Source organism: Aspergillus luchuensis, chromosome 5, assembly GCF_016861625.1.
Source record: "Aspergillus luchuensis IFO 4308 DNA, chromosome 5, nearly complete sequence".
NCBI lineage: Eukaryota > Fungi > Ascomycota > Eurotiomycetes > Eurotiales > Aspergillaceae > Aspergillus > Aspergillus luchuensis.
Window position 1 is genome coordinate 2425624 of NC_054853.1, and position 19388 is coordinate 2445011.

At 49.0% G+C, this 19388-nt stretch overlaps 2 protein-coding genes across 2 annotated transcripts; both read right to left on the reverse strand.

Moving 5' to 3' along the window:
- Positions 1-871: 871 nt before the first annotated feature.
- Positions 872-4885, reverse strand: AKAW2_50791A (putative leucine permease transcriptional regulator (SAC3); the record flags this gene model as incomplete). The annotated part of the gene is made up of 6 exons (XM_041690648.1): positions 872-1518; positions 1579-1923; positions 1979-2941; positions 3085-4045; positions 4102-4281; positions 4355-4885. 6 exons carry the CDS (start codon positions 4883-4885, stop codon positions 872-874), a joined length of 3627 nt encoding a protein of 1208 aa, XP_041544212.1.
- Positions 4886-6364: 1479 nt separating this feature from the next.
- Positions 6365-8240, reverse strand: AKAW2_50792A (uncharacterized protein; the record flags this gene model as incomplete). Its single annotated transcript, XM_041690649.1, has 5 exons — positions 6365-7104; positions 7169-7351; positions 7408-7830; positions 7890-8094; positions 8148-8240. 5 exons carry the CDS (start codon positions 8238-8240, stop codon positions 6365-6367), a joined length of 1644 nt encoding a protein of 547 aa, XP_041544213.1.
- Positions 8241-19388: the final 11148 nt, after the last annotated feature.

Sequence of the window (19388 nt, forward strand, 5' to 3'; positions counted from 1 at the left end):
TTCAGACACCAAATCTAGTCCAAGATATCTATCCTATTCGGTTCGACAAATGTGTGGGGAAAGTATGAGCTAAGCAATTGCATGCATGCATCGTTATCCAAAAGCTCAAGTCATCCGTCTCTGATTCGATTCCTGTGTGTGCATCGACGGAGGGTATATAGTATATGTACAACTAGTTACTAGTTAGTGACTTTGCCGTTACATCCTCATCTAAAATTAATAATAGTAGTTCAAGTAGATTAGTGATTAATTGACTGCCAATATTTCTCACTTTTCTCAATTACTAGTAGTTCTTTTAGTACTATTATTCGGCTAAACCATTCGTATGTTTCAAATACATTGACTTAGGTTACGAGATTCCTGAAAGTAATAGTAAAATCTATAGCACCTTGTCCTTCATCAATGTCTCATAGAAGATTGGCCGCTTTCTTGATACTATGATAGAGATATCATATCGAACATCTAACTAAGACTCGGATACTGACTGAAGCATAAAGGGTATATGCTATGTATGGGTATAGAAATTCTGGTTCTATTTCAATTTCGCAGTGGAAATATACAGCGCCAATTTCAACAGGATTCTGAGACATAGTCATGTCCCACCGATTGTGGAATCTCGAATAAAACAGTTCCAACCCACAAACCCGAAGAAAAATAGACACAATAAAGGCGTACATGAACCTCAAAACGCCGATGCTGAATGCAGTGGTATAGGGATGAACTGAATAGCCAGAATCACGGTAGGTCTCTTCAAGGTGAAATGGAATCAGATGAGATGAGTGTCGCATATAGAGCAGATTGCATGTGATTCGAAAACAGGGATGAGGAAAGAACAGGAAGAGGATGCGCAGGACTAAGATCTACTGCCAGTCTAGCGAGATTTCCGTTTCTTGTCAGGAGTGAAATCCAACGGCTTGTACGCCAGACCCTTAGCTCCTGTCAGTCGGATTCGTTGCTCGGTTCGAGACAACGTACGGCCAAGTCCGAGATCCGTATCTGGGGCTAGCGAGACCTCATAGCCATTGATGTAGGATGATGATTGGGGGGACTGGCTTCTGGAGAATGCAACAGAAGATGATAGACTAGCCCCGGGGCTGAAGGAAGAGCTTCGGGGCTCGTAGGATGTAGACCACCCATCGAGGAGTTTGGGTCCACTTCTTAATGATTCGGCGGCAATACGGGCAGCAGATAAAAGCAGCTCATCTTCGTCAACTTGAACCGATTTCGGCGCCTCGGGCTTGGGTTCCACCGGCTTTCTGGCGGTCATGGATTCGATCTGTTCCAGAATTGGAAGCTTTGGTAGAGGTTTCGTAGATGCAAGTGCCATGGACTTCTTCTGCGGAGTGGGCACTTCAGCTTTTTGCAGTTTCTGCGCTTTAGGTCCGCTATCCACGAGTTTTGGTTCTTCTGGCTCCTCGTGGACTCGCTTACGTCCATTAGCTACAGTTTCTCGTCTTCTGTCAGCAGCTCCTTTCAGAGCGGATAACCACGCAGAACGCCGCGAATCATCGTCAGTTTCTGTAAAAGATCGATTAGCGGCACGGTAGCAGTAAAAAGCGCAAGAGACCAGGGACTGACCGGCAGATGGTTCTTCAACGGGCGTTTCAACAGATACAGGCTCGTGTTCCTTTTCCACCTCAACTGGCTGGGCTGAACGCTCTCCATCAATAAGGGCGTTCGTTGCTTCCGGTTCTTCAGCAGTCGATGAGTGCAGCGACTCTCTGGAAATGTCATTGCTTGGGAGTGATATATGCTTTTCTGCAACTGACGGTTCAGGCGAGACCTCCTTCTTGAAAGGAACAGCGGTCTTCTCATCAGAGGGGGTTGATTGTTTCTCTTCGACTGACGGACTGCCCAGTTGGGTTTGGGACGCGGTGTCGGATGGCACACGACGCGGCGGGGAGAAGAAAATGCGAGATTGCTCTGAGAAGCAGTTTAGAAATAGATCAAGACAGAAATGGAGCGAGATAAGACATACCTTGCTTCTCCGAGGCAGATGTATTCGTAAATGGCGGTGATGCAGCTGCAAAAGGTTGTAAGGTTGTTTGAGGTTGAGGGGGGGTTGCGTCAGCAGAAGTTATGCTTTCGTTAGAGAAACTGAAGATCGAATTAGATGTCCCTGGGGCGTTCGGCCCCTTTACTGTGCTGAAGGGCGTAGGTGTGGGCTGGCCAGCAGCCGCTACGTTGGCTTGGTCGGACTTTGGGCCGAAAGAAACTGTAGGGGTACTGAATGGTGATGTCGGGGCGGTAGTAGTGTTGACGGCATTCGCGAAGCTGAAAGGTGTGGTAGTAGGGAATACGGAAGGCTTTTGTGTGTCTTGTAATGCAACTGGGCTCGGTGCAGGGGCAAAGAGGGTGTTCGGCTGTTGATTTGCGGGCGGAGGTGTGAAGGCTGTAATGCATTCTTTCGGGGGGCTTTTCGATAGGGTGGATGACTGCATAACATTTGCAAAAGGATTTGGAGGTACACTTGGAGGTGCCCCAAAAGCATTGGCTGTGCTACTAGGCGGAAATGGCGACGAGAATGTCTGTTGCTGCGCACCAAAGGGCTGTGATGGTTGTGGAGTCGGATTAGGAGCAAACGCAAAAGCCGGTGGATGCGAAGTTTCAGGCTGTGAAAATCCCGCGAATGCGTTCTGAAGGCTAGATGCTGAGCTCGGCGAATCGCGTGGGCTCTCTTCTTGTGAAGGAGACCCAGCCGTTTTAGAGTTGAACGATTGAGAGACGTTATCATCGTCGCTCACGAAAAGCGAATCGTCATTCGTAGTCATAGGCGCGGGCAACGCAGGAATGCGCTCGGACAAATGAGATATATCGACCATTCCGAGATTTGCAGCTTCTTTGATGTTGAGGCCAAGGATGATGGCAGCCAGTGTTCTGCCTGCACGCTTTGACTCAACATGCTGTTCCGAGAATGAGTGATCTGACGACGGCTGAAAGGCTGTGGCAGTGAACAGTTAGTCGAGTTTAAGTAGTAGTTCCTATAGGACTGTCATGGGGAGATAGCAGCCATCCGTGGATGCTGATGCGAACGCCACTTGACGAAATCTCGGAAGCAGAAGCGCTGTCGAAAGCAAAACGTACCGACTGTATCAATTGGACGACTGCCCCAGTTAAGATAAAGATCACCATTAGCGTTCTCGGCAAATTCCAAGCCTTGGTCTTCACAGAACTTGATAGTCTGTTCGTGGTCATCAAAGCAAAGAACTGTCGTCAGCTCGTCAAGAGTCCATTCTTCGTTCTTGTGCTGTTGGGATGCAGGATAGCGACAGTATCCTTTCCAGATGGATCGAATAGCGGTCTGACGCATGTGGTTGAAGTAGATCTCTGCAACGCAGGCTGTGAGATAGGAAACATTTGGCGAATCAATGATGTTAAAGAACCGTGCGTAGAAGCCTTGCGCGATCGCGTTTGGCCGCTTCGCATCGAGAGTACCCTGATACTCCCATGTATTCCCGGCAGCAGCAAACAATTCCAGGGCGATTTGAACCCGGGGTGAGTTCCTCAGCTCCGCGGGCCACTTCTGGACACGAGCCTCCAAATCAGGCCGTTGGTCATGAATCGAGAAGATGATATAGTAGGCTCTGAACTCGTCTTCGTTCGGAAAGGCGATCCGGCCTCTATTGTCATCATAGTAGTACATCAGTGACAACATCGTGTTGTTCAGCTGCTCGCGTTCCTGATGGCGATCAAAAGGCTCATCATTCGCAGGGCTCGACAGCAGATGTAGTGATATGATGTGGAACCGAGCAATTCTCTCTAGGCATGTTACCGCCATCTTCACATGATCCTCCTGTGTGAGCTGCTGGACAGAGAAATCATTACGGATGGAGCGAGTTCGGTCCCATACGAACTTATGGATAAGTCCAAGAGGCTCGGGCCCATCAATGACGTGCCGTATGAGGTAGTTCATGGTCTGAAGGAGGGTCTTGGGTGTTCGAATGTCTGACGGAAGCTGTTCATCATAGCCGGCTGCGGATCTTCTGAACCGTTTTAGCATCTTCAGTTCCATATTCTGTAGCGAATTCGTTGCGGGATGCAGAAACTAGTCACTTGGGGTCAGTACGATGTTAGCGACAGACTGGATACAACGAGACGTACCTTCTCGCTTTTGTCGACCATCTTCTGAACTATACGTTCCACTCTTTCGAATTCAGGGCACATGCTCGTACACGTGCCTACGGGCGTAATGGCTTGATTCAAGGAAGTCGGTTGATTTGGATCTGCCATCTGCCCTTCCCTAATGGCCTTTTCCCGTTCCTTGGTTCTAGCGAGTTTAAGCTGTTCGACATATGAGTATTGTTTGGAAACCCTTGCGCAATTTATTCATCCGACTATTGCAATCATAACTGACCTGTTCGTAACGCTCGGTATAGCTGCTCATATGCGACAGTTCTTCGACGGGAACGCTGGATCCGTTATTGGAAGGCGAGGGCTGGTGGGAGGGCCCTTGGCTGAAACCCGTACCGAAGCCGACGCCATTGCCATCGAAGTTGGGGGCAGCAAACGGCACCGGCGAGGCCTTTCCAAACCCTGTAGGAGACGCCTTCTGCTGCAATGTCTGGCCGCCAAAGGGCGACGAAGCAGGTGCCGTTTGCTTAAGTTGTGCGAAAGGCGAGGTAATCGGTCCTACAGAACCCGACGGTGAATCTGACTTGTTGCGCCAGGTATTGTTCGCTGAGGCAGCGCCCCTTCCTTGCCCCCGCCCAGACCTTGTTGCTGATAAAGTCCCTCGTCCCCGGCCTCGAACTTTGGTTTCGCGTGACGTATTAGCGGCTTTGGTTTGATAAGGTCGGCCAGATGGTCCACCGCGTCCACGTCCTGCTGAACCGGCTGGCCCATCTTTCTGGCCGAGGCCAGCAAAGGGATTTACAGGGCCGGCCATGTTGCCGTGTACAGCGGAAACGTGGACGAAACCAAATGTCCTCCAACAGTATGATCTTCAGAGCTTCTGAGTGGGGTCGTGAACAGAGATTCCGAGCGAGATGCGGACAACGAGGTCGTTCGCGAAACGGGCGTAGGCTGATAAATCGTAAAGCTATATAGCGCTACTGTCCAAGACCATTGACACGCGCGTAACGGAGAAGTCAGCTTTTGTAAAGACAGGACGACATTTGAAACCACATGGCGATGATATCATTTAAGTCAAGGAAAATCGCGAAGGCACGAAAACCGTATGAAAAGAAAGCGAAGATGTTGAAAGAAGCGAGAGACGCGAGAGCAAGCAGCGAGTGATGCGGTACCTTTAGAGGTTCGTTGACAGAATCTTGGAGGGCAGCAGTCGATGGATGAGAGAAGATGGAGTACGAGCTCCTGGACTCCCCGACCTCCAAAGGCGTGGAGTATTCCGATACAAAGCGAAGCGCTATCTTATAGGAACCGAACGACGGCTGAGCGCACGATTGCGAATGCAACAAGCTCAAATGCCGGATAATGCAGGACGGGACAAGCCAGCGACGGACTACTGGCTGTTAGTAGTGATGGGAGGAGTGTCATGTCTTCAGTCCACCACGCGAAGCTCCGATTCATCGGCGGGACAGCGTCAATGCACGCTAAGCCCGTTCAAGCGCAAGCGCCACTGCCGCGCGCCTGATCGGAGCTCCCCTAATTGATACATTTGTTGTCTGGTACTCTGTAGTTATTGCATGGAAACACTCTAATATGTCCAATTTCGGAATTTATCCGACTTCTACTAGATCGTCTTCAATGTCTTTATGGTGTTTTTTACCAAATTGCTCAAGGAACCAAGTTGTTCGAAGGAATAGATTGATTTTTTGAGTCCACAGATAGAAAATCGTCACAAACGCTAAAACGCTGCTGTCACATGCCTCACAAAAATTTCCATAAACTAAAAGACTCGCTGCTCCCATGTAGCACCCACCAACCTGGAATTTTTTCTTTTCTCCATAAGCGCCCAAGCGCCCTTGCTTCCCAAAGTCTATTCATCCGCAAACATACAATGAACCCAAAACATAGACGTGCCTTGAACCCGTGAGAGGTCACCCGCCATCGGATCACGTCCACTATCCTCTTGGACGCCTGGAGATCCGCGAGGCATACACTGTCGGATAGTGCTGACCACCGTGAAATATGTATGTAAGTATATATAAAACATCCCATAAAGCAGAAGACAAAAGAGAAAAACCAAAAGCAAAGAAAAAAAGATGTTGAAAAGAGGTGTCCACTCAGGCAATGAAAGAGCAGCCACCTCATATCGCACCTGGGAAAAAGCACGAGAAGAAGGGAAATGCTTGAAGATTCGAAGGATAAAAGCTCGTCATGGTCGTACGTATCGTGAAATTGAGTTATCCCGCAGACTGTCTGGCTCTCAGACACAATGCGCGACTGCTGAATTTGCCGTTGATCAGCATTGGTGAGAATGAGTGAAGTGTGGATGACTCAGAGAACCCGTACGGAATAGGGGTCCTCTCGAGCTCATCGGCTCCATATACCCATGCTGATCGCGAGTAAAATCGGGCATGCCATGTATCTCCTCAGGGTGGGCAGCATATCCCAACGGATAGTGCATACGAGGCTCTGGGAGGCCATGGCCGGCGGCAGCTCCATATTCCAGAGGGCTATACAGCTCCTCCCTGAAGGATGGAGCCCAGTGGTCATATTGGCTGACGGAGTGCTGCATTGGCACTGCTGCTGCTGCGTGGTGCTCAGCAGTACTGGCGTCCGGGAAAGGAGCCTGTGTCAGGTATTCGAACGAGGCAGCCTCTTCGATAGGTGTTATTAATCCTTGATTGGCAGGATCCTCAATAATCGCGTTGGAATAGTTACCGGAGTAGTCACCCGATGACGTGAAGAATGTTTGATCCTGTCTCGCTGGCTCTCCATAATTGTAAGACCCCGGCAAAGGGAAAATCGGCTCTTTGCCCTCTCTTAGAGGCATAGTTTGAGGCACTGGCAAGTCGCTGGGTTCCTTGATGAATGTCGCTTCGATTTCCTCAACTGAAGGAGTCGGGGTCGTGACCTCTTCCTCCGCCTCTGCTGGCTCCTCTGGCTCAGTCTTTGCCTCGGGTCCAGCGACGGAGTCAGCGTCCTTGTCACCCTTAGGGTGTGCTTCACGATCCATCACGTATACGAGGGTTGAAGCATCTAGCACCAGTTTAGCCTCGATCTTTTTTGAATGATGATTATGAGAACTGTGAGGAATACTTACCAATTTCACCTCGTTCGTATCTTTCCTCCATTTTGCGTACCTTGAAAATTTCCTCAATAATCGTGAATTTCTCCTGTTCCTTGAGCTGTCTTCTACAGTCGAATGCGATTTCTAGCAGCTTATCGGCTGTGACTCCAATGCGACCAAGCTTGCGCACGATATGGACCAACAGGTCAACTCTCTCTGTTGTACCTTGTAAGTACTGATGATCCGTAAGAGAAAATAGGCTTTCCACTTACCCTCCTTCTTCAGATGATCTGGCTCCCTATGCACTACACCAGCCGGCCACCACTCAGGCTTCGTCTTCTCTGGGTCACCTTTGGTGCCAGGGGGGGCTCCGGGCTTAGGCCTGCCTCCGTTATAGGGATGCCTTACTTGCTTGCGCGGCTCGATGAACTTGATGAATGCCTTTGCAACAACGCGGCAGTTGACTTGCTGGAAGTGTCTCAGAGAGATCGTGTAGTACTGTTCCAATCGATCGGTATCACCGACTTCAAGCGCGATCCGGTTTACTGCAGCGCCAGACGGTGAACTTGGGAATTCGGAGCGAGGGTTCTGCGTAACTGGAACGGGACTTTCCACGTGGAGTCTACGTCTCTTACCATGGCGGTGGCAAGAGGCATCGTCGGAGCGGTCATAGCTCAGTGCAGCGGGGTTGATGCCTAAGTTTACTCAAAATTAGTTATGCTTTGAACCAGCCCTATGGAATGGATGTACTTACTTTGGAGTAGAGGCTTCTGATATCCGACTCTTGCTCCAAGAATTTCCAGGAAGTTTTCTCGCACTTCGGACGTGAAGATAGTGGCGTGATTGTCACGGATCGATGGCGACTCCGACACGCGGAGCCTACCCATGTGGTCCAAGTATATCAAAGCATAGTGTGCGTAGGGCAAATTGATCGATGTACGCGGAGGGGGTAGCATGGTCTTTGATCATCTAGAATCAGTAAACGAACCCTACATTGTATTTTGTTACTCACCGGAGCAGTCTCCCATCCAATACCGTCGCCTTTCATGGCGGACGAGGGTCTTTTCCCAAGCCCTGTCCTCGGAAGAGGAGAGTTGAATACCATAGTGGCCCTAGGGCAGAAACTTGCACAATTGTCGGGGGGTGGTGTATGTATCGAGGTTGATGCGTTTGGAGACGAACCGGCTCTAAAGCACGAGTTCAAAAAGGGTAGGAAGAGTCAAGCTTATGACTCTGCAGGATGAAAGAATAAGCCTCCGGAAGGTGGCGGGGAATGTGCTCGAATTGTAGGCGTTTCCCGAGTCTGGTGATTTAGTGTATGGGTCAAGGAGCTGCTGCAATGCCCCAGATATAGCAATTATGGTGCACTGTCGACGTCTGCCAGCCAGTTAGTGTTTGTATTTCTTTAAGGACCAGCCGTTGAGGTAGTCTATTGGAAGGGAACAAGCATGCAGTTCCCAACCGGTGTTGGAGGCATTTGTGTGCTAAACAGGAAGTACTATCACGCAAACATCCTCCATGCTAGGGACATGTTGGGAAAGGGTTGCATAGCAAGCAGCTACTACTCACCTAGCCGCAAAATCAAACACCACCGGATGGCTGACAAACAGTAGCTGAACGTTCTATTGGTATAGTAGCTTGCAGGGAAGCTGCTAACAACCGGTACTGGTGCACTAGATAGTCGATCGAGACCCGGTACTCCCGTGAGGAACGATGATCACCCAAAGTACTTCTGTCGTTGCGCCGAGATAGTGTGAAGAAGGACGGTGACACAAAGATGTGGATGTGGATGTATGTTAGGTAGTACAAGGTGCCGAAGAGGATATAGTCAAGGCCGACTACTGATAGTAACGGAAACGGTTGAGATGTGAAGCAAGCGAGGCCAGAACTATGCAGATCCGATCACGAATGAGAGAGAGGAGAGTGATGGAGGAAAAGTGAAGTCAGGAACAGGCGAAGGATCTGGATCTTGAGGCCCTTAAGTATAAAGAGGAGAGGAAGAACGGAAAAGGACTGGACTTTTTGACGACTGGGGACGTCTCAGGATTTCCAGCCTGTCTGCTGTCTGCTAGATAGTAGTAACTGATGGATCGAGATTGCATCTGAACAAAAGAACCCAAATCCACTTTCGTGTGCATCGGGGGGGCCCCTCCCCTCCCTTCGGGCCATCATCCTCTCGATCCCGATTTGGCATCGCACTGGGGACGTGTGGTGGGATCCCAGCAGCATGGATAATCCTTGAATGTATCAAGCCGAAACACTAACGGACAGCTGCTACTCTAGAAAAGCATGGATAGAATCTATTTTACCCATATGCCGCTGTGTCTTTTTGGTAAGGCCGTGCAGTATTAGGGGGAAAATATTGCCCTTTCTCTTTTTTCCTGTTATGGTTGATTTTATTTTATCTTATTTTATTTTATTATTATTTTTTTTCTCTTTCGGTTATAATAGAATTTATTATTATTATCGTCACTTATTTTAATTTATTCCTGGGTTTTATTTTTTATTTTTATTTTTCCCCTCCGCATATTGTATTTTCCCATTTGAGAAATGTTCTATTTTCAAGATTTCTTTTTTTCCATCGGCTGGGACATACCTCTTTACCCTCATTTTGCATCATTATCGTCCCGACACAAAATAAAATTGATTAAATAACTAGGAAGGTATTTCCCACCCGTCCCACCACACGGAAATGTCCATCATCATATTGACAAAGCATTTCGGTTCTTCTGAAGATAAACATCATTTAAAGCACGTACTTTAACTAACTGCCCCGACCACTTACCTGACTAATACTATCTGTAGATCGACCACTCCGTCGGGGCTGTGGCAGCTGGCCCAGGGCTTTGTTCGGAGCGGGCCACTCACAAGGACACCCGGTGGCGCATCGATAATTTGATTGAACTCCACAACCGAGAGAACTACGAAACTGAGGAAGCATGAGGTTCGTGCGAACTGACTCCAAGGTTACTAAGAGATATCTTCAGTTGCGCAAGTAATACCACTTACCACTACTACGCAATCCCCACCAGTCGTCCTCTTGAGCGGGTTGATGATCATCGAGGTTCGCTAGTGCTGGGGCAGCTGGCGGGAGGAGGAGGGGGACCGAGAATTACCCACTACTATGGAGTACTACTTACTAGATGGTACTATTAGGTTACGGAAGGCGTATTCATACCATGGGCTTGGGCTGAAAGTACGGAGTACACTGTCCGAATAAGGGAAGAAGAACGGGGAGGGACTAGGGGAAAGCCTGCCAACCGTCACTCCGATCTTTCATGACTATCTGTGTAAAACGACTTGTGCTAGCAGGAATAATGATAACTTAGCCCGTTCACTAGCGTTGAAGTTGGCTCAGGAGAACTCCAACCGCCACCCAAAAGACCTGAATGACTTAGTATCAATCGGATACTCTGACAGTGTACACTGTAACAGTAAATAGCTGCCGTAAGTAAAGTACTTACTTTCAGGGATGGCGTTCCCGGCAGGCCGATTCAGCGCGGGACTTTTGGCACTCGCAACTAGCTGTCATGATTGGCAGATCTCACACCCACCAAACTGGAACCGGTTTTCTTTCGCCAGCGACACGCGCTTCCCGTCATTTCAGTCCATGTACAGAGTACGAAAAAATTGGACGTTTCTGTAAACAACCCAGTATTTACCAGTTAATCCTCGGGAAACGTCTGCTCTTGCCTCTTACCCATCCCTGGTTGCAGAGTTGTATGAAGAATATCCAACTGCTGTGGTAACAGTGGCAAGGACTCATTGGTACAATGAAGTGTCCATCGCCAACACAGTGATTTTGAAACCACAGTTGGCGCAAAGTGTATGGAATCCATACCCCTGTACATAGGTAGTAACATGCGATACAGGCCATATTCGGCTCTACTGTAAATCACGGAAAACCCCCTAATTAACCATTCTCCTCGAACGGCCTGCATATTCTGTATGACAAGAACGTGTTTGAGATAGGACTCAGCGGATACTGGGGGTAGGGGGAAAAAAAATAAAAAACACAAGAAATCCCGATTACGCACAGGCCGCGCATATCGTCAGGGCCGTTCCACCCAGCTCGCGCTTGGGCCAGACAGCAGGAGATCATCTGGAGCACGGGAGTATACGGCGTAACCTAGATACGGAGTCCATACTTATCCATTGGATCTCTAGGTGAACACCATGTATGACCTGAATTCTCGGTAAGACTGCTGAAGTCGAAGCGAGTGTCCGACAAGATTGTACGAATCCACAAGTTAGTAACTATTCCTGTCAGCCATGGACATCATATCCGCGCGGCACCGTCGACCTCCTCTTCTTAGGGTCATCAGCAGGTCTTCCAGGAGAACTCTGCTACCGATGTACTCCGCACATGTGTAACAACCTTCACAAGTGCGCTCATTTATGCGCATCTGAAACATTTGATCATGACAGCAACTGTGAGTACTTCTTTGAATTGTTGATCGACATCGGACTCGCCGAGTTGCCGCCACCACCAGCTGACTGCCCTTTGTGCAGAAAGATATGCAGCGGATGCATATAGGTCCTGATACTAAGCTGGTTGATCCAAAGATACAAAGTCCGGGCGACGACGTCACATGAGTTGTATGTCTATGCCAGGGTCATCATTGTCACGGACTGAAGCTCTCGCTTGTCCTTGTTCGATTCAGTTTAGAATGAAAGCCACGCCCATTATGGATTGTTCTGGTCCACCATGTGTACATGGAGAAGTACGGTAATGTGAAAAACACAGCCTGGCAGACCCAAAATGACACGATACACAGAGCAATGAGGCAAATAGAATACACCAGTTACATGTACTGACAGATTACGATAGACGAAAATTGCGAAGAATCAAATAGCGGATCTAGAGAGATGTGCCCCGAACTAGTGCCGGTGGCAGGTGGACCAATAGCAGGCTACGGATACTATCCGTACCAGGACGATCTACCGTCTGGAGGAGCTTTGGCTTGCGCATGGCCCAAGGGACTGAGACGGAAGAATGAGCTAACTTGAGACAGTACGAAGTAGTAGTGCTTTGAGGGGGTGAAAGGGTGGATGGCTTTTAGTAGAGGAGCTTTCCCGAGCCGTCAGGATGTAAGGCAAAAGGTTCGGGGAACCTAAGTACTTAGTTCCTACTGATGTGGGCTGTCGGGGCATAGTACTACTACAGAAGTTGAGGGAAGCAATATAACTATAACGCCTAGTGTGCAAGTACCTGTCGTAAATAATCTCCGATTGCTGGGGTAGATGGGGACCACAATGACAAAAGTATTTGGAATTCGAGGGTAGCTTAATGCTTTAGCACCACACAAGCACCACAGTACCCAGAGGATAGCCATTGGGATGCTTAGTATGGCATACCATGATTCCACAACAATCTATAGAGACCCTCTATTATACAACTAAATCTTTCCTTTCCTCCACTGGCTTTCGATCATTCTTGCCGCGAGCTATGTTAGTAACACGCCACCACTTTGCCGGACAAAGAAAGCAGTCATAGCAGACCCAACAAACCAGATGGGCTGTGCAAATACCTCCCGGAGCGAGGACTTTCTTCCTTCCTAACGTAAGTACGGTGTACATTAAGCGAATGTTCGGGCTGCTGATCTAACTTTCTATCTGCGACGCTCCCGCGCCCAGGTACCTGAACCGTGGAATTGGCGACGATGATAAGAGGACCCGATATAGTGGCTTCACGTCAGATCAGAGACCCAAACCCCCTATTAGGGCCAATCCAAGACCACGTCCACCCGAGACTTTAATCTAACTAATGGCGGGCGGTACTTTGCTACGGGGTTAAGATTGTCGTTCGTCTGTGCACTTTCCCTTCTGGGAAATCAGCAGTGTCAATGCTAACAAGAACAATGTCTAGTCGTGCGGAGTACCTCTAGGTCACGGTCAGTCAGTCAGTCAAGCAACATCAAACGAACGCCTCGTGTAGCATCCAGTCGGTCTACGAAAGTACCTTTCTTTTGCTTACGATGATTGTCTTCTCTTCAGCACCTAAGTTGACACTAATTCAGAACCTTGACGGCCACTTACGTACAGTATTCGCTATGCGCACAAAAGAACCATGCCAGGGACAAACAACTGCAGAAAAAAATTCCTTTTTCCCTCATTGTTTGTTCCTAAGCCAATGGGGAACAACTGAGGATAGCAAAGAGAGCCGATATCCGAATTGAATACTCCGTCTCGACGATCGTCGTGGACGGGCCCGAATATTCAGTCAACATGATAAGATAGTGTGACAGGAGACAAGTTCACAGTCTGGCGAAACATGATGGCGGTATCATCAGTCCCCACAGAGAGTTCCTCACAACGACAATAATTGAGACCGAAGTATACCCGTTGTGTTTTGGGCGAGATTCCCATATTCCCCGAGCAATTGCCCGAAGTACTGGCTTCTAGTAGTCTGTTTGACTGCCTAACTACTAACACATTCTCTGACCAGAACCAACGAGCTGAGCACTAGCTAAAACATCACGCAAATAGTCACGCCAATCTTAGGGCGGAGGAGCTTGTCATCCCTGTCTGCCTGGTTCTCGGAAAGTGACCGCCAAGCGGGCAGGTGACCCCTTTCATTCCTCCTGGCCGGCTAACCCGAGTCTAGACCTTTTCATAATACCGACACCAATCTCAATTACCGTCTCGCAAATATCCTGACTGTTTTGATGAGGTGCGCTGTGATGCAATGCCATCATATCAAGTCGCATTAGATGCTATCGCCGTTCGCAACGTGGCAGCGGCAATTGCACACGAGCCACGGCGCCTTGCATTGAACGGTGTGCTACACGGGCCATGATTACAGGCAGAACCGGTGGGAGAGGCTCACCGCCACGATATCGCCTCGGTCGTGGACGGCATAGATGCATATGGGCACACCAATGCTATCTCAATTGCAGGGCCTGGATCCGATGATTTGCCTTGACGGCTATATGGTAGCAACCGGTCTTCTTCCCGCCTGGGCCAAACACCCCTCCCAGCTGGATATGCCTTGGGCTCTCGCCATCGTTCCCAGTATGGTAGTATTGGTGACATAATTCCCGCACTGTCAGGAATATAAGCCGCAATTACCGCTACGCAGGCCGGTCTCCTTCACTAATCACTCGCGCTCTGCACCGAACAGAAAATGGAAGTGCCTAAGGTAGGTACTAAATAGTTACCATACAGACGGGGTCGATCCTCCAGTCCCGATCTTTGGGACTCGTAGGGTGTTTTGCACGCCTAGCGATGGAGGGTAGCAATGTGACGACAACAGTGGGGGGAGAAGAGGAGAGGGAGGAAGAGGGGGGTGGGGGGAAAAGGTCATGCTGGGGCAGGGGAGATTAAACATGAGATTAGCCCCGCTGATTGGCCAGTAGAGGACCTGTCAGACCTCGGAAATCCCTTACTCTGTTATGCTGGTTGTCCACTCAGCATTTCAGCTACTGGGGCTTCGGAAGTGGCTGGAGCACACCATGCCCCAACAGGGGATAGACGAGGGGCTAAGTATATTAACCCAGGAACCTCCTAGGTAAAGAGAGGCTAGACTGCCTGTATCTGGCTGAATATTGAAGTTACACCATTATTGAGAATTTCGCGGGACAACTTCGTCGGAGAATTTCAAGACTGGTGCCCGGTAAGGCAATCTCTGCGATGATAACTGGAGACACAGCCGGTCAGCCTGACGGTCTGCGAGGCGGTTGTTAGGAGTGGGGAGGGTCAGTTCCTGGAGCTAACTAGTAGTAATCCGTCCACTTACTTTGTACAGAGTAGGATCCTTAGTACTTAGTAAGTCGGACGCTGACCTCCAAGCATTCAAAAAAAATTCACCCGCGATAAGCAGACCATCCCGCAACTACTTTGGTACATTGGGCTGATGGCCGCTCACGCGGTATGCCCGTATTTGGCATGATCAGTGAGACCTACGGCGCCTAATCCCGACAGGATAATTTGGGGCCTTTTGGGGGGGAGGGGGGAGGGACTGTGCGGTGGGTCCAGCGACACCTGAAGAAGATACTCGTCGTGAACATATGGACATGCCACTTACATATGATACCTAATGGACAGACCAGTTTACACATGTATATACAGTAGTAAGTAGGTAATTATACTAGAAGTGGCTCCTATCAAGTAGTCTCATGACAACGTTTTGCTGCAATGCAAGAATGAATGAGGAATCCTTGCAGCCGATGCTTGTCCCGCGGCGTGAATTCCAAGGTTGATGATGGAACAGAAACAACTGAATTGCTACGTCATGGTCCCTCCTTACAAAGCAAGTAAGTGGGCGACGGCCTTCAAGGACGTCCAGCAAATAATAATATCTAGCGAGGGGTAGCGCCATGATAGACAAACAAAATAGTATATTCGTACAAAGGAAAATCCGTCAAAAAGGTGCCCAGCCCACTTGGTGTCTTGAACTAGAACCCATCATTGAGGATTTGGGACGAACTAATACCGCTAAAGGGTTAGGGCCGTATAGAAGGGGCCCCCACCCGAAATCCATCCCCGTACTTTGTTAGTTACCCTCTGGTTCCTTCCGGAAACGAGATGATTGTCTGTTTGTCTGTCTGTCAGCGTGTGTGCTCAACTCACCAAATACTTATTTACTAGCTCGCTACTCTCTCGGTTAGTGGCTCCCATGGGTTTAATGAATGCGCTTTGATCAAACACCCTCCCGGTCGTGTACGTATCGCTCGGTAGATGAGAATTGTGCTTCGTTTCGCTCAACTCTCATGGTATTGTAATATCCCCGGACAAAATACTGCCAATATACGCCAAAAAAAATATAATAGACCACCTGATTGTCTATCATCATCAGCCATTCACCAAGCGCAACTCCAAACAGGGCGGGGGCGCGGCCCGGGGAGGGCGGGTTGAAGGTCCCAACGCTCGTCATGGAAAAAGCAACTATAAGGATCGGCTGTCAGAAAGCCCTCGTAGGCTGACAGCAAGCAAATCCCTGCCATTGCTTCCTTCTATACGAAGTACGTATGTATTGTTGTTATTGTTGTCACTTCTCCCTAAAAGTACAACAACCAACTTGCTGTCAGCACAAATCTATCAATCAGCCCAAGGCCGGTCCAGACTCCACTCGAACCGATCGATTCCTTTTCCCCCCGCCTCGCTGACAGCCATTTGTTTTCCCTTGCTCGAGAGATCGTGCGTGATTATTGGAGGTTCGTCCTGCAATCGTTCTTGATCTTCCAAGAACCGATCCTGTTTCCGGGGGACCGAGACGTGACCAGGGCGCCTACTTCTTACAGGCTGTTTATATATAGACATGGTGGTTAGTAATTCGGGTATTACTACTACAATAGTTAGTAGTGTCGCAAAACAACCGCTGCCAGACCTGACGAACGCTTGACAAGTTGCAGAACCGTTTGAAGAAACTAAGGGTCCCTGAAAGCTGCCACATGAATGGTATTACGGATTTACGCTGTAGTACTTAGTAGTACTACTAGTGTACTCCCTCCCATCGGTCTTTTGGAAAAACAGTCAAGGACTTTTTTTCGAGCAGCTTCAGCTCCCTTCCCTTCCCGCCACTCCCCCCTCCATTTCGCTTAACGCTAATCGCTTCCGGGAACCTTAACCCCCATCCCAAGACCGGTGTGTACCATGGGCCAGGTTGATGGGAGAGAATCCTTGCTACGCCCACGGCCTGAGCGCTGAACAAATTATCCTATGACACCCAAAGCACCTCAGGCTCTGTGAGATTAAAGTACAAATGCCACACCATGATTCGCGACGTAATCCTAGTCCAAGATCGATGTTTCAAGGGGGAAGAGTGGAAGTGTAAGTTCCAGGCATAGGAAGAAAGTAATGATGCATACTACGATTTAGATCACCAACTATCTATCAGTACTACTTACTATGAGTATAGTGTGGTCCACGCACGAAAGCACCTAGATACCATGGCCCCAAACCAGCCGAATGGTAATTTTGAGTGCATACGCCACCTCCCTTCATTCTTCTTCCTGGATTAGATAGCTACTAGCAGTGCTTAAACTTTTCTGCCAGTGTTTCAACAAGCTCACAATCGATTGTCCCATTTGGAAATGAAAAAGTCGGTTTACACGATTCCTGGCACGCCGCGTACCATTTTCTTTGCACGGGCATTACAGGTCATAGGGAGGCGGGAAGGAGAGGGGCAAATCGCAATCATTACCCTCTGCGGATGATCGAAAATGAGATCGAAGTATCGTGAGTCGCCATATTCCCCCCATCTCCAGGTTACTCGCAGTTGATGTCTCATAGATCATCTTTGTTTGAGGCATATCTCCCGACCGGGCCGAGCCTCTGCAGAGCAACTGCAGGTAAAGTGGTAGGTAACTAGGTAAGAAGTGGTGATTATGGAGATGATGACAATTCCATCACGGGAAGGCCCGGCCGGACCCTCATCGGTAGATTGATCCGCTGTACTGCCGAATGTTGTACAACATCACTACTGTAGGTCTATTATGGAAGGGAAGGAAAAAGGAAAGAAAGAAAAACACCGTTACACAAGGGAAAAAAAATAAAAAATAAAAATAAAAGTGGGATGACAGAAAACGTTATCGAATATTTTCCGAACCCGGGAATCCTATGAGAGTTGCTTGAGAAAAAGGGCGGCCTGCCCCTACAAGAGCAGACAACCTTGTCACTACTACTACTAACTGAAGTAAGCTGTGGGGTAAATTCTCAGCAAGCCATACTGAGTGAGCTTGACAGTGACGATAGTACCTTTTGCATGCAGCACACCGGGTTACACCCCCAAGTGTTCCTACATAAATTATGATTTCATTTTATTCTAACCTAGTTTATTTTTGTGTTTCTTCTCCTGCGCCGGAAAGATCCTCGCGCGAGGGGCATGGCAACGAGAGCAATAAGATGAGCGTGGTCATCTGAGGACCGATAAACCCCGTGCACAGGTTCGATTTTGAATTTCGGATGTCTCCCACGGATCAAGGTCTGGAAGGTGTCTGACCTGCCTACCTGGGTCTAGTCGCAGTGTGTACAACTCATCGTTCAAGGTTGCGGGTATCTGCCGGAAGACCCTTCTGAACCATGGAACCGCGGACATAGTCGCTTGAACTATATCATAGCTCCTACACGCCAGGCATAGTAATTGTGCTATTCCGACTAGACCAATCGCGGTGGCATAAGACCTATGTCATCCGAGGGCTGGCATTTCCTATCTGGGGAGGCCTGTCATGCCCGGAAAAGAACAGGTGCAGGGCTGTGGATGTTGAGGAAACTACCATGATCCCAGTCCTTTCCCCACCAAAAACGACTTCTGGTAGTAGTAGTACTAGGACTGTCATTATCGACGAGTCGTTTTGCCGGGCTTATCTTGTCAATCCGTGGTTCCGTTGGCACTACGACGAAGTACTAACCAGCCACGCCCACATTTTCTCAAATCGGCCCCGATCGAAAACTCGCCGATTGGATTGTTTCGCATCTAGCTGGGTAGATACTCCTCTGGCCATAGCATTCTGCAACTCTCCCCATGAGGCGTACGCCATGTGTTTGGCGCCACGCCTTGGAAGCCTAAGTAATTGACTTTGGAGACTTCGTGTTTCAAAACAGAGATGAAGAGACCCTACTAGGCTGTAATTGGTAGGATCAATGATCCAACCAGTCCGGGCCGGATGGATCCTCCAATGACTCGCGTGGGCGGAAGACCATCTGCAGCTGTTCGTTAGTCCCGAACCTATCTTTCTCAGGGGATCCCTGTCCCAGGCTGATGAGTGGCCGAGATGTCAACATGGTTTTCCGGGATGTGGACCCATTGCTGCAGCCATCATACAGCAGTTGACTTACTTACAGGCTGGGCACGGCCTACCCACTCTCTCCTCGCACAGTGGAGTCCTCCTGCTCACCTGGACTGGTCAGAATCATCCTGATGGATTCGTTCCCAAGACCTTCTCGACGAATGAGAGCCCAATCATGCCAAGCGGGTGGGAAATCGTGTAGGGATGACCCAGGTAACTGGATGCACGGTGGAAGTTGCTGATCATGAATATCACACTTTGCCTATTTGGTTCACACTGTACGGTGCCCGAAATGGACACTGGCCATCTATGGAGTAAGTACAGAATGATTGCCGCCGGATTATGACCGACCGATCAGAGGGGCTTGCATGCTTTACCTGTCTCTCATCATGATCAATCATCACCACCACCATCACCAACATCTACAGTAAGTGTGCATTTATGTAGGTAGTACTCAACGTCAAACCCCCACACGCATGCCCCGATCATGTCCTGGCAATCAGAAACAGCAGGGATGTTCGATC